This window comes from Chamaea fasciata, unplaced genomic scaffold, assembly GCF_029207755.1.
Source record: "Chamaea fasciata isolate MVZ Bird 193981 ecotype frontalis unplaced genomic scaffold, bChaFas1.0.hap1 SCAF_2, whole genome shotgun sequence".
Classification (NCBI taxonomy): Eukaryota; Metazoa; Chordata; class Aves; order Passeriformes; family Sylviidae; genus Chamaea; species Chamaea fasciata.
This window is the reverse complement of record NW_027094087.1, coordinates 33,812,536-33,829,014: the sequence shown is the minus strand read 5'-3', so window position 1 is coordinate 33,829,014 and position 16,479 is coordinate 33,812,536. Positions and strand designations below refer to the sequence as shown.

Here is a 16,479-nt window from a genome sequence, read left to right as displayed (position 1 = left end):
TGGTATCAGTGGTAGTTCAGTGGTATCTGAAACCTCTACAGCAGCTTCAACAGACAATGATCTTACCCTTCCACAGAAATGGTCCGCTGCAAGCTCACTGTGGGTGGACGTGTTGCAGTGCTGTGCTGGGAATGACTGTACGGCCAAGGAAGAATAAAGAAAAGCATTTGTTAAAGATATAGAAGTTTCTCTTGCTCTTATTGTCTCTAACAGTATAGCTAATGCCAAAAGAGATACAACAATCAGATTGTTTTACACGTGTCTAAAGCATTTTTACTTCAGTGCTACCCATTTGTTCAAAAAGCGCTTAATTGTTCAACCTCTCGTTTAAATTCAGCTTTCATTTCTCATTATAGCAGAAAATTAAGACAGTAACTCCTCCCATCTTTCCTACTAATTTTTTAAATACATAAATATTCACACACAGAGTTTAGTAATTTAAAATAACTTAAATGCTAATTATTCCACTAAATATACTAAACATACAATGCAAATTAAATTTCAGAGCAAAAGGTAAATCAGCAAATGATAATGTAATCAATCTAATTCTCAATGTTTCTCAGTAAAAGATGACATGCATTCCTTAGAATTGCACACTGATGTTTCAACATTAGTTCTATCATATTTTAAGCAGCTTGAGTCTTCCCACATGGATTTTTTATTACTCTAGGACACAACATTCAGAGAAAAAAAATATTTTTTCTATAGCAAAACACAGATACTCTGAAAAAAACCTTTTTGATTAATTTTGATTTTTGACGTCTAATGGCTTCTCATATGTTATACTGACATGATTAATAATAATTATGTTCGAAATACACAGTATGTGTTGATTTCAGTATTATACTATGGGATAATAGTATTGTAAATACAAATGAATAAAACAAAGCATCAGTCAAAGGCAGTTTTGTGATAATAAATTGTACTACTTATCCAAGACAACCTGTTTAAATAAAATATTAAAAGCAGAAGCATCTGGGTGTATTTTCTGATTAGTTTAAATGACTACAGCACACAGTGAGGCCCAGTATTAATAATGCAAAGTACACAATAAAAATAAATCTTTATGTCAGTTTTATATCACTGATTCTAATAACTGAAGACTTTGTCTTGTTTTCAAGCTTTGCATATATCTCAAGCTGCTTGTTCAAAAGCAACACATCTTATTTTCAGTAAAAACTACTTCATTTGACATTAGTGAACAACACATCTATTTTACATGAATTTCATCCTGTAGCATAGTCAGTACTGTCTGACAGAAAAGATGTCTTTTTTTGTTTGTTTCTTTTGTTTTTTGTGTGTTGCCCATGGAGTTGTGATGCATGTCACTGGACAAACAAAAGTCCTGCTGCCTCCTGCTAACTTCCGTTGTGAAAATTGTGCTCTTGTTTTACGTTAGTAAAGAATTCATCCTTATTGAGAAGGTTTCAGAAGGTTTGTGGAAAAGTATATTCCCCTTCTAAGAACAGCTGCAGAGGTTTTTGTCTGTTTTATAACAAAACTTCTTTAGGAGTATTGCAAGTTTCTGGGATCATGGTGTGAACAGAATAGCTGAGTTGGACAAACACTGCAGAATATTACATGAATATTGGTTAAAATCCCATGTTAAGTTTGCATGTACAAAGGAACTTTACACCCCACTCCTGCAAAGTGAGGGGCTCATCTATCTGCAATATTCCACCCATTAGAAAACCTTTTCCAATCCTAGGGATTTGTGACACAGTATTCAAATGAGCCCTCACCTTCTTTCATGAAAATAGTTCAGAACTGGTGATACGAAAACTCATTTTCTTTTACATAATTATAAAAATCACGTTTGATGCTTGATACAAGTCATTGCCTTCTAAGGTATCATCATGACTACAATGACACCTTAAAGTCTAAAATGCAGTTTAATCATTGCTTGACACAAGTTGCTATTGGAGACAGAATAATAGTCTGATATGATTCCTATCTGACTTATTGAAGAGATAATCTCCCAGTGAATTCTATCAAACTGATGGAACCAGCAGAAAGAAGCTGTTTTCATCACATGCTTAATACACTTGTGCATTTGACGTGTCTTTTGCAGCACAGAAGAAACAAAGCTTTTGAGTTACTGCTACCAACACTTTCTGTGATGAATGCCTAAACATATCCCTACTGAGATATGTAAGTGGCATAGTTTTAAACTGACAGATCAAAGTATTCAAAGTTTGACATTTAGGCCTATAAAAATGCTACTATTTCTCTAAAATGATATAGAATGAACTTCCTACTAGCTTTAATAACATAAAATATTTCCATTGGAAATACACAATACACAAGATGGATTTTCCCTGAAGAAAAGAATCTTACATCCTGTAAAGACCAGTTTTAACTTAAATACATTTTATTTTAGTTCATAGAGATAAGGGGAATATACTGTTCTTGTAAGACAATTTGTAAGAGTGGAGGAATAAAGAATGAGATTGTAAATTAATAATAAGATGCAAAACTGGGAGCAAAGAATCCAACCTCTCTTTTTAATGGGTTTAAGTTGCTTTTTGTTTTAAACTTGTTTCTCAGACAAGGCTAACCATTTCATGGCTTCATTAAATACAAAAAATAGAGCAGCCTGGTGTTCACGTATTTTTTAAACTGTTTATTATGAAAATAATAATCTCAATAAGTATTATAGAAACAAAAAGGTGAGCAGCCAGTCTCCTTAGCATTAATTCTGTTCTAGGCCAAGAAAGCTCTGACAGCACTTTTACTGTGTGGGTGATGCTGAAACTGGAGGCAGCATCATACACCCTTCTTTCCCCACAGGGATCAGATGAACCACCACCTTCCCTTACCAAATGACATTTCCACCCATACACAATACGCCAGTGAAACCTCTATATGGGATGAAACAATCATGTTAAGGAAATATTTATTGTGTTTCAAACTTCTATAATGAAAAAATATAGACAAACCACCATTAAGGGATCAGACTCATGATGGTCAAATGAGTTCATCCCAAAGCCTGCCTGTTGCATTGAGAGTAGAACAAATAAGGTTATTACAATCCAAAATTTTTTCTCTTCTCTTTTTTTTTTGGATAAAACCAAGACACACTGTCTTTACAACGAGAGTACCAGAAAAGTCATTAGATTTCTTCTCCCAACCCTCAACCTCTATCAACAAAGAACAGATGTCCTCTATTTGCTATAGCCCTAATTTAGGAACCCTTTTCTTTCCATGTATCTTTATTTTGACAAGTCAAAAGTGATAGCAATAAAGTTATTTGCTTTCTAAGTCAATTGACCTGCAACTTCTCATAAAGAAGCAGCGAAGCAGCCATGGCACAGGCTGGGTAGAGACCTCTCTGAACAATGGCTTTGGAGCAGCCATTCTTCAGATACCAATTTCCAAACTGCCACACAGAAGAAAAAATATACAAACTCCATTTGTCTATCAATATGTTCTCTGCAGGAAAAAAAAAATCCAAAACAAACAACACCACTACCAAACCCAGAACTAGAGCTCTGAGTTATTCTTTGTCATTCACAATACTAAAACAAAAAAAAGAGTGATAAATGCAATATTGAAAAAATTCCACCGGAGACCAGTGAAGGGAATGCTAATACTATTTGTTTTTATGATGTATTCTCAGCATATTGTTTCTTATGTCTAGGATTGAAGGTGGCACTGCAGTTGTTTATAAAGCTTCTAAGCCTTTGATTTGATGGATGCAAGAGTTTAGGAAGGCAACATGCTTTAATTTCATTAATGTAGAGCTGTAATTCAGCTCAGTGAAGTGAAACCAGCTTTTCCTGATGCTGCCAACAGTTAAACTCCTAACTTAAATGAGTTTTTGCACTCCTGTGGGATTAATTAGAAAACCAGAGATTGCTTTTTTTTGGCATAAATTTTATCTCAGCTACAAACAGTTTGATAATATCCAGTACTGACAGTTACTGACCCAAATTAGAAGTGTCAAACTAACCAGACAGTCTCCCATCAGAGGCAAATAGGAAACTTCAGGGAATAGAACATTCAACCCTGCTGTGTTCAGATCACCCTCAGGTAACAAAGCCAGACATGAGATGTAACGCTGTTTTCATGCACAGGCACATGCAGTGAGGATTTTAGCAACATAACTCCATTTTTAAAATGGCATCTGTACATCTATTGTACAAATAGCATTTCTAGGCTAAATAGCCACTCATTGGAAAACAGAAAAGTAACAAAATGAAGGATTAGGCTGTCACTCTGCCTACAAATATGTAGAAAAAGGGCCATGCTACATCTCTATTCAGGTTCTCTGAGGTAATTTCACTTGCACAAATAAAGTAAAAAAGGTTGTTAACTTGTTCCTCCCTCCCTGTCTCCCTTCCCTGAACAGTGTTCACAAAGAAGTGGTTAGCCACATTCTGTGACTTAAAGTATCTGAGTTATTGCAGCCCTAAACCAGCATCATTTAGCAATAAGGAAGAATGCAAGGTAGAGCTGTGATTCAGACGAATACTTCAGTTCCTGGAATAAAGCTCATTATCCACCTTTGTTAGCAGTGTGCCTAAGTCAGGTACCTGATCTTCAGAGAGGTGAAACATCCACTGACTTCAAATACACTTCCTTATGGCTGAGGTAATTGCAGGAGATAATGATAACCTTTTAAACATAAAAATCTTGCTTATTTGAGAGGATTTGTTCTTTCGGCTTGAGATATGGTATTTAAAACAGCAGAAGTGTTTTAGAATGATGTGGGGGGAACTCAAAGTAATTAGGAATGCTGTTTAAAGGAGTGGAGAGGACATATTTTTAAAGCTGTTCCACAAGTAAAGTTCCTATATAGGGTACATACAGACTCAAAGTATTGTGAAGAACTCGGCATTGAGTAAATTAGGGATAGTGAGTGAAAACTGTTAGAAAAACCTAATCCAATCCTAACTGATTATGTTCATTGTTCATATTTTGGACAAACTTTTGGGTTTTTAGAAGTGGGGTGCTTAAATCTTCACAGCATTCCAAGACATTCAATTAGTATTTTAAAAAAAAAAAGAAAAAGAAAAAAGAGTAAGCTTAAGTCTTCCTACTAGCCTCAGTTATAATACTACTGTTACTATTATTGCTATCATTATTATTTATGATACTGTAATGATTATGAGGAGTTATAAAGCTGTTTCTGGGAGCTGAAGTACTCCCTGATGAAGTTAGTTTGAGAATTATACCAGCTCGGGACTGAGGTTTACATGACAAAATATTTAGAACAAGTGAAAAATGTAGAGGTGTGTAGGAAAAAAAAGGGATAATGGTAGAAGAAGGAAAATCCAACACTCTCACTTGCTTAAGCAGTATTGGATGTAAATGATCCATGAACATAACATCTGATTTTGTCTCTAATTACAGCTGTGGAAGAGGACGCAGTGCTGTTTTCATGAATTTAAATAGGCAATGTTTGTTTAGAAAGTGCAGGAAACTTCTCGAGGCACTCCGCATGGCCTCCCAATCACCTACAGCTCCTGGTGCCTGGTACCACGCCCAACACAATGCTGGTTTTGCAGTGCCTCATGGAGAAGGCAGCTGTCACCCTCCTTCCTACTCTTTGGCATGATGCTTATGCACTTCCACATCACAACACTGAAATGTTGTACCTCATTTCCTGTTACTATCACTCCTAATTCTCTCCAGCACTAGGGCTTTTGAAGCTGCAGGCACAAGCTGCAATGAACTCGCCACAACCCCCATTCACTGTCACCCTGTGCCACTCAGGGAAAGCAAGTACAGAAATCAGGAGTGAAGTTGAGTCCAGAAGGAAAAGAAAGGTTGGGGGGAGGTGTTTTAAGGTTTGGTTTTATTTCTCACTACCCTACTCTGATTTAATTGCATTACTTTCACTGAGTTGAGCCTGCTTTGCCTGTGATGGTGATTGATCTCTCCCTGGAGCACAGGAATACACCCTTACACGTAGTCTTTCACAGGGAGTACAGAGCACAACTTCCATCAGTAGCTGTTCTGCAGCAGGTGCAACACCCAGCAGTCACCACTGTCCCATAAACCCCATTTCTGATGAATTTCTAGAGCTGTGCGTTGCTGCCACAATAAAACACATCATTAGGTCTCCATGCAAGTAACAACTAAAGTATGTGCATCAAACTTCCTTTGCAGTTTCAGCAAATGTCAAAAGACATTGGGAAGGGCTTGAAAAAATGGGTTCACGTTTAAGGAACTTTGGCAAAACTTGGACAGAAACCAAGAGCTAGCTCAGCAGTTTTGGAAAAAATCATATAGGCACAATAGGAAGAATCGTAAGATTTGCAATCCAAAAATACCAAATTGCACATCAGACATGTATTTAACAGTTGCATTGTGCAAGGAAGGCAGAAGAGGAAAAAATAAATTATTGGGTAAGTTTTTCAGTACGAAAACTGCTCCTATTGTCTAAAGGAAAAGTTCATCTATTCTATAGTCTGTGAATACATCACAAATTCTGAAATATTCTACATTAGTAAATTATTCCTAACAATGCTAACAGGCAGCAAGCCTTGAGTCTCAGAAAGTGTTAAGACCAGAATTTTTAGATGACTTGGCTTATTATTGTCAATAGCACTAAATGAAATACATTTTTGTCCAAATAAAATTTTGTGGGAGATAGGTACTCAGTAAGAGTATAAGAAAACAACCGGCTAAACAAGCAATTGAAAAATCTGGAAAACCTCACATTTTCGCGTACTTTTTCACCACAGTCCACAGAAGTTCATCTAAAGTTAGGAATTCCACTGAAAAGAACATTGAGAGCTCCCTTCAGGAATCAGAGACTTTTAATTCCAATCCAGGATCCAAAAAGAGAGAGCATAATGTGGTTTTAACATAGAACTCTGTCAGAGCAACCTTGTCGTTAACAAAATGAACTTTCTTTGCACTCACAAGGACACTTGAAAAATAATTTCAGAAGTCCCACAAAAGTGGGACTTTTGTACTACATCTGCTTGTTTTTTAAAGGGTAGGGAAATCACAGATAAATAAGCCTAATGATAAGATTTAAAATAACATCAACCCATTAAACTAATTTGCAAAGTTTCTATCCCTCTCCATCCAAAGGAAATAAAGCACATAAAGTTCTCCTTATGCTGGAATCATTGCACTAAATTTTACTCATTTACGATAAAGTATATGGAAATTAAAGTGATTTAAAACAGCAATGAAAAACTGTCTAACCATACCATGTCATTATTAAACACTTCTATATGTTATAAAGTGCTTTATCATTATATTTGAATAATAAAAATTTTTAAAAATCCTACAGAAATTTAAGTTCAATATCATATAAGACCAAGTTAATTTTCTCTGTGCTTACTAACCTTTGTGCATGCATTGCATTGAATTACAGACAAGGAGTACCCTCAGCTTCCACAGAAGTGGCTCATTAAAAAAAAATAGGACTATCACAACAGAGAGTATTAATTTACAATTTAAAATTTATCAGAAAAGTACACTCCATATTGCAGTTACTCCGGACACTGTGTTTACTGCACCAGTGTGACACCTTCTGATAATGTTATCCTTCCTATCTGGATATACATTATCTCTGTGCAAGCTGGAAATATGGGTTGAATACGTCTTTTTTTAACAGAGCAGAGGTGAGAATGTAATCCTACATAAGCAGCTATTTAGTCTCACTTCCTCTGTCATTCAAAGCAGCCCAGCATGCAAGTGTGCATCTGCAGCTACACCAAGCACAAACCCAACAATCCTAGAAAAATACACAAAGAGAAAAAAGCAAACGCAGAAGTAACACAATGCACATCAACAACATTCCAACAGGACAAAGAAAAACAGCAGGGAATGGCAATTAGAAAATGCAGAAGTGTAAAGACTGTATTGTCAAAACGAAAGATGAATACTGAAGTAATTGAACAGTTTAAGTTCAGCTTCGAATCTAGTCTATACGAATCATGATTTTTGAACCATTTTAACTTGCTAGAAGTTGGACTTGGCATTTCATGGGAAACATTGAGTGTCTTATACCATGGGGTCTAAGGATGAAGTATACATGAAAACAAGACATGAAAAAAAATTAAAACTCTATTAATTTTTCTCATTCTGGGGTTACTCCCAGTGGAAGTGTCAGGCATAAGCATCTCCCAGAGAAGATGACTGTAATATTACCTAACCACATTTGTAATTAATTTTGCCTGGCTTTGATTATAGGCCCTAGACTAGATTAGATGAATGATGCTATATTATTTATTTATATGTTCCATTATGTCAATCCTTATATTCATAAATTGACATATAAAGCACCAGTTATTTAAAAATAGTGATTACATTCAATCTTTGAAGAGATATTTAGCTAATTAAGGAAGAACTGTGAAATGAATTTATGAAGAATTCAACCCTGTGCCTGTGGTAGTCATTCAGATGAATTGTTTAGTTACAAACTTTAAAGATAAATCATTTGAGTAAAAGATTGGAAAGTGGTTTTAAAAGATTTCCAAGTTAGTAAGCATGTATAAGTGACTGAGCTGATACACAGTCAAACTGTGATCCTTCTGGTGACTAATTTAACATCACTAAAATAAAATAGTCGAAGTCCTGAACAAAAGCCTGAGTTCCCTCTGCTAAACTTTCCAAGTATTTCATATAGGTTAGGGATCATTCCCTATAATTACAACCTTCTCATCAGTGAGCCTGCAAACCCAAGGCTCTTGGGTTATTTAAAGGTTACTTTAGAATAAAGACACTGCCATATTTCTTCTATGTTTCATTTCTTAAATAAAGAGTTTCATCTAGAAATAAGTCTCTCTCTGCTGCTATCTATTAATTATTTCCCTCTGCAAGCACTATTTTACTTTGGTTCACACACATTTTGGCCAGAACCAAATTGCACTGGGTCTACTGAAATTTAAAATACTGCTGCTTAAGAGAAAACATCTGAATAACAGACAGACAGGGACACACAAGGAAACATGAATCAATCAATACAAATAGTCACAGCTGAATTTATACCAAGAACTCATCTAACCTTACTAGCACTAAAGCCAGAATTCCATTGTTTTTTAGCAGTGTAAAAAGAAATAGTCACATGAGGAAGCTATTTTGGAACATGAGTATCTTGTGTCCATTTTTATCCTGCGCACATGAACTGAGCTATATCATTGCAGCATTTTGCTTCAGCTCTCCATGTGTTATTTTTGAAGAGAAAGCAGTTCTGCTGAAAACCTATGTGAACCTGAAATTAACGAACACTTTGCATATGAAAGATGGATTACGTAGATGATAGAAAAAAAAATTATGAAGGATAAGCCCATGCATTGGATGGTCATCCCTATTTAAAATCTTGGATTCAAGAGACTGGCAGGAAATTCCATGGCAATATGTTCTTATGTTTAGAATTCCCTCGACACACTACTTTATTCCAAGTTACCCCTCTCTTCCAACATACCAGGGAAGTCTACTATTACAGAAAGTACCTTCTCAAATAATCATATTTTTTAACCACTGGAATTCTCCAAATACAGGTGGAAAAATACACATCAAGAAACTCAGTGAAGGTTCTGTTACTCATTACTTCTGGATACAAAACTGAGAACTTTTGTATGCAAGTTAAATGGAACTTGGGTTTCATTCCTGTTTTAGTCTTCTGGGTCAAAGACAGGCCTGGATACATTCTACCTCTCTGAGGCATCTAAATTAATTTAAATTTGTATCTCATTATTAAACCTATGATAACAACTGTAGCTGCAGAATCTTTTATACACAAACCAGAGATTGGTATGTATCAGTTGCAAACAAAAACTCTTCCCTATAAATGTGGATGCAGCGTGTGTAAATTAGTGCTGACAAAGATTATTTCAATTTATGTATTTCACAGATGGCAACTCAGACCCGTTTATTACAGTAAATGTTACGATATGCATATCTACAATTGAGAATAGAGGTAAAACTGTCAGAATTTTACAAAAGAAAATGCAACGTAATTTTTTCTCACATCACACTTCATCTTATTCTCTACATAGACTGGCCTAAGCCTTAAATGATGAAATGCTAATATCATTTAGAATGAATTTATTAGGATCTCTTTTAATTAATTTTGCTTGTTAGAAATGTAACTATCTCTACAATACTACCAAATTCCTGTATATTGGTTAATCAGTCTATGAATCAACATTCCCAAGTCAAATGGTAGTTTCCACCTTTTTCCACTGATTTTATAACTCAAATGAAGCTCTGTCAAATTTTCAGAAAGATAATTGCACTGATTTAAATTCATATGTACACTACTAAAATTTGAAGTTGCACAAGGTACTCTTGATTTGTATTCGTTTGCTGTTCCTTTTGGCAAACAAGTCTGAAACTTCCTAGTCTCACTGAGGATTTCTGTTAAGACCTTAGTAAAGCTATTTACTCTCTCCATTTGCCATCTCCTTGTCTCTAAGAAAACAAAGCTAAAAGACATTTCCAGACTGTTACAGTGATTGGAATAATATTAAGGTAGATAAGATGAAAGCTGCGTGCAAGCTGAAGAAATCCTGTCATTTTCCAAGCTGCAACAATGTTGCATTACTGTTAATTTAAACTAATTTAAATTATTTCTTTCATTTTAAAGTGGTAATGCAAGAATAGCAGAACTGGAAAATTTAAACATGAAAACATGAAAGAAATTAAAGAAACCCAGTGTGAAAAAATTACAGCATATTCTATTTTACTGAAGAGCATATTTACATCAGTTTTATAAAAATCCCCTTATTGTATAGTGATTACTTAGAACCATAACTTTATATTGCAGTACTGTGTTTTAAAGTTTATTGATAAACAACAGTCCACGCTGCTTGACTTAAGTCAACAGCAAATAGATTTACCACTCCAATCATTTAGGAATTTATTTGCCACGTTTTGCTATTCTTTAAAAAGGATACATAGTAGTACATTTAAATAGATGGAGGCTTTTTGAGAAACAGTTGTTGTGATGCTACAAAAAATGATGTCATGTGGTGTGGCAGTCAGCCTTCACATGAAAACTGCTTATAGTATTATGTTGCCATGCTATTCTTGGTTTAACTCTAACAAAGTCTTGTAATTCTCCTGTGTTTGCTAAGGTATAATTTGGTTTTGGTATTGTAATGATCTTCCTTTGCAGACACCTGCTGCCTAATCCTGCTTTTGTCAAAACACAATACTCTACTCTTCTTCCAAATAATTCAAATCGCTGTAGCATGGTACAAGAAAAAAAAAAAAAAGGAAAAACTAAGAAAAAAGAATCAGTTGACTGTGATTCCTGTATTTTTATAATTGTCAGAATGGTTTGAATCTTTGATATTTTGTTCCAAAGAACAATCTGAGTACCCTAGCTGAAAGACCTATTTCTGTAATCCAGTGTGAACGCTAATTGTTGAGTAATGACTGCAAGAAGTATCTGAGAGACCAGCAAAATCCATTAGGAAAAAAACTCTTAATTTGTATCAGGAGTAAACTTCCTCTCTTTACATATTTCCCTTTTTAAATCCTGTGGACGTAACAACCAGGAGAAGTTCCATTTGAGCCTCAGTATTCTAGGCAGTACCTATGATTTCAAAGACATTCATGAATTCATCACTTACTTCAGATGACTTTGTAACACAAGAATTCTTATACAGTTTGACTGAAGTAGGATAATAAATGAAATGGTTGTAAAGTTTTGATATGAAAAATGAAAAACCTTCACTCTTACTGCTGAATCTGAAATTTCAAAATTGAATTCTCTTCTGCATGGTGCAATGACAGCATTATGTGAGTTTGTATCCTAACCAAACCTGTACAACTTCTGCTTCCAACACAGCCTGTACAGCCATGCTCTTACCACATACTACATAAGTCCTCCTACCTGCAGCTCTTAGTCACTGTGCCTCGAACAGGCTTAGAGTTGTGATTATAGTTTACACAGTCTTCATCAGATCAGCAGCTGAGCTGTCTAGTGTTGCTGATTATACCCAAGTCAGCTATTAATCAATGTGGGCATTTATTTGAAGCAGGTTTTTCTGCTTCATCAGCGAACCTGCCTTGGCTGGAACCAGCTCAGGATTCGGTGTTGCACTGGGCTGCACAGGGGCACTGTACTACCAGTGAGTAGTAGCAAGTGGTATTTGGCCTCCCTACTCTGTACTCCACCCATGTGGGCTTCAGTGCAGTTCAGGTGCATCCTAACATGCTTGCTTTCTACACTCTGATGGCTTCACTCTGCTATTTAGGGAAGCTTGATTGCAGATACAGTCATTCTTATTTAGAGCTCAACTGCTACAGTTGCATTCTTTTCCCTTCTTCCCACTTCATAAGCGTAGTGATTTCAACATCATAAAAGCAAGAACTATAATGATCCTCAAAAGATAAAGCAAACAACTCCAATTATCTGTGAAATGATGCATTTTCTGCATGGAGTATGGAAATAGTACGGAAAAAGACATTGTCTATGCATCTCCCTGGGGACTGTAAAGTTTCTCTTCCTGTATTTCCTTAACAATATTGAAATTTTAATTTTGAAAGTCAAACTAGAAGTTCCTCTTCCCTCTGTCAGCTAAAAAATGTATTTCAGTATCTTGTAACTTTCACTGACCTTGCTTTTTCTTCAGTAAGAGTAGTAGTTTTATGCACTATAAGCAGTGTTAAAAAAAACAGATAAGGTAGTTGCTTCTGGTGCTGTTCTTTAAAAATGAAATAAAAACCTTTTAAAGAATTAAGTCTTTTAGATCCCAAAACATTAACAAATTCTACATAAAAATTTACAATGACAAGTTGGCTAAATTTAGGTTCAACCCAGAAAGGTCAGTTGCATAACTAGACCTTTACAAAATTCAGGGATGTTTAGAGCTTGTAACTCTTTTTGAATACCTAATGCACCTTTTCTTTTTTTTTCTTTTCTTTCTTGGCAGAACAAAAAGAAAACATTTTTCCAGTGACTTCATGTTGATAAGGCAGTTTATAATCACTATGGCTTATGATGAACTCCTATGTCAATGCATCCAACTATTGCAAATTGGCAATGTGTGTAGATGGTTTATCAAGGGCACTTTCTTTCCTGGCCTTTGCAATGTTTCCTACCAAAACTCAAGCTCAGGATTTTGCATTTCCCCTGTATTTGTGTGTAATAAATAAGCATCCATCTTTATGCTCCCCTGTTCCTCTGTTCCCTGTCCCCTGCCCATCCCTTACTACTTCTCAAATTAGTACATTTAAGAAACTATGTTGAAACTGTGTAACTTACACTGCCAAAAATTTTAACCCTGAATCCCCCCTTTTTACTTTTACAGTTTCGAAACAAGATTTCAGTATTTTCGAACTACCAAGGATTTTGGTTCAGGTCCCAAGGTACTCCACAGGCAGTAGTCAGAAAGGTATCCCCTCTTTAGGAGTCATTGATAATCAGTAAATTCAGATTAGATTTCATGTGTTGTGTAGGTTTTTTGAAATTACATTTGGGGAAAATTTTGGATGCAACATCGAGACAGTAGTGGTGGGTGAGTTCTACAACCTCAGAGCTGCACAGTAGGTGTCTGAACAAGCCCCAGTAATGAACCAATGTTCTTAAACATTTCCATCCTCCTGCATAGAACAATTTTGTTATTTCCTACAGATATGCACTTTCAGAATATTGAACTAACATGAAAGGATTACAGTGCAAATTTGTCAAAGAAGTTATGGAGTTGGAAGAGAAACTGACTGAAAATAGGCACAGTCCTAGTCTGCTGGGATAACATAAATTATCCTTCCAACTCTGAATGTATATTCTTAAATTAAATGGAATCTACAACAGTAATTTTTAAGATTTGAAGTCATATTTAGATCTCACTTTAGATTATATCATTAGAAGAAAACAAAATAAAAAAAGCAACAAACCAAATAATTTTGAAGTAATCACAAGATAGTTTTGGTGGTCAAAAACATAGCACCTCTAACTGTCCAAACCCCACAGTGATAGCTTTAAAATATTCTTTGTGAGGGACTGAGTTACTGTTTCTCACACCAAAAAGGAAAGTGAGAAAATACTGAGATGAATGAACTGGAGTGAAATAGCTTTAATTAGGAAGTTAAATAGCTTTAATTAGGAGGCTGGTAAAGGGCAAGTATATGCTCAGGCTCCTTTCTGTTTGAAGGATGAAGAGAAGGAAAATTCAATAACCAAACAGATACGGAGCAAAATTGTCATGGTTTGCAAAGCAAGTGCAAGGCATACCAAGGAATTTAAATGGAGATTCTTGCCTATAGATCTTTAGCTGTATTTCTCTGGCTCGAAATTCACTTTTTGAATGTAATTTAGGTTCTTCCAAATCTGCATCTCACTGGAAGTCAGTTGGACTTCAGCTCAAGAGATTATCTGAAAGCCCATCTTTCATTTTATGAGAAATAAATCTATATCTGTGAGAGAATTGACGAAGTCAAAATGGATTGAAAACAGAAAGAAAAGAAGTTCAGCAATCCTCTCCATACCAAAATGAAAGTTTAACCTAAAATAAGGATGGTATTTACTCAGATGGCATTTAAAAACAACTTGCTAACTGTAGCACATGTACATAAATGTACTATATAGGTAAAGAGGAGATTATTTTTCCACAGTTCCTTGTTTTCTTCCCTACTGTTTTCCCCATTTTGATATACTCCTTTGTAGTATTTGTGTTGTCAGACTGAATCAGGGAACAACATACAACAACTCCCCAAAGTTATGTTGAGACTTTCAGTCCAGCTCAAATTTAAACACCTTAAGGTTTTGAGTGTTACAGTTTTCATTACTTGTATCACCCTGAAGTCTCTGCTTTCCTGCTCTTTTCTATCCCATTAAACCCTGGAAACTATGCTTCTCCCAACAGCCACAGTATAGAGAGCCACAGCACAGTTTTATCTACCCTGCCTCCATAGTAAAATTTAATTTCTAATCTCAAAGAACTCTCTCATGGAGTAAATAGAGTAATTTGTTCTCCAGGTTAAATTTATTCTTAGTTTCTCTGATGAGCCAAGACTCTAGCAATTACTGTGACAGATGGAGTGATGATTTTTATGATGTGGAAACTTGTCCACAGGAATGAAACTGAAATCTCCAAACCCATTTCTCACAGTGGCCTTTAGACAGTTGTCAGGTAATAATTGTCACTGTGGACAAAGTTTGAATTAGTCAATGGCTCTGGTAGCTTGTTATTGCAACACTCCTTAGCAGAGTGACACTTTCAGATAAATTTTTGACATTTATTCTGAATATACTTGAACCAGACAGGGAACCAATATATGGGTTTAAATTTCTCCCAACACTCAGAAGAATTAGAACATTGTGTTTGAGTTCTTGAACATTGGAGCTTTAGTACTCTGTCATTTTGGAAGGACTGTTTCAAGGTGATTTTTCAGAGAGCAGAATGAGAGGTTTAAGAGGCTGCTTACGTATACTGAAAACAATAACATATCTCACAGAAATGACCATTTCAAACAAGAAAGTTGTTGTGTGAACTTGGTCAAGACTGGATTTTCATAGGCTAGTCAGAAGCATTACTCCTGCCTTGTATTTAGGCAGTAAGTGCTGTAGCCAGCGTTAGTGGCGAATAGCAGCCTCTGAGAGAGACATCAGGCAAAGCTTCCATTTGGAGGGTCATGGTCCACCACAAGCTCCCCATGCCTGGTGACTGAATGTCCTGGCCAAAATCATTAGGCACAAACCCATTAAAAATAGCCTGAAACTTGTCTAGTCTCCTGGTTCCAGTCTTCACCATTAATCCAGAAAAACCACACAGAGACTGACTTTTGATACTTTGGGAACATTTTCTGTGACTTAGAGACTGAGACTAAGAACTTGCTGACGGGCTTTGAAAAGGAAGGAGACATCTTTCCTTTGTTCACAGATCTCTCTCTGTAGCTTTGCTTGTAATCAGAACAGCAGGAAAATTTTAATACTAGTGATTTAAAGACATTTTCTTACTGAGAACTATTTTTTTCTCTTCTGCAAAGACATATTAAAGAAAATACTGCTACTTAACTGAACTGAATTAATATTTCTGTCCATTTTATGAGCCAAGAATATACAGTTTAATTTCCATGGGTGCAGACTGTGAACAAAAGGAGATCTGTAGCACAAGAAAGCACATTATCTCTGAAAATCAAACCATATTAAAAAAATACGAAACATTTCCCAAATGACAGAGCAGAAAAAATACCTTAATTTTTCTCTTTTTAAAATTTTATTCTAGTCTGCTTAACGTTAGAAGTTATTGTTCCTAATATAACTGAGAAGATTATTTTACTGACAAAGCAAAGCAAATAGAATTAAGTGACTTGCTCAACTGAAGAAAATTAGTCAGCAGCACAACTGCAAATAAAACCCAGCAGCTCTAACCTGAAGCACTGCATATTAACCTGAAAGACTTCTGCAACTTTACATAATTAAACATTTGAACTGTAGAGGTTTTATGCCATTACAGGTTAAGATTCTCCTGCAAGCATCTCTCTGAGTTTTTGAAAGTTGCATCTTCCTAGCAATTTTAATTAATAGCATCCAAAATAGAAGACTCCTCATTAAAAAAA

At 35.6% G+C, this 16,479-nt stretch overlaps 1 protein-coding gene across 9 annotated transcripts in view; it reads right to left on the bottom strand.

Annotated features, from left to right (window-relative positions):
- DLG2 (discs large MAGUK scaffold protein 2) overlaps positions 1–16,479 on the bottom strand; it is a 993,549-nt gene that overhangs the window by 225,752 nt on the left and 751,318 nt on the right. For all 9 annotated transcript variants that reach the window (XM_066175626.1, XM_066175625.1, XM_066175627.1 and 6 more), the window contains one exon: positions 67–135. In XM_066175626.1, coding sequence (XP_066031723.1) covers positions 67–135 — 69 coding nt within the window. The remainder of the gene's footprint in view (positions 1–66; positions 136–16,479) is intronic.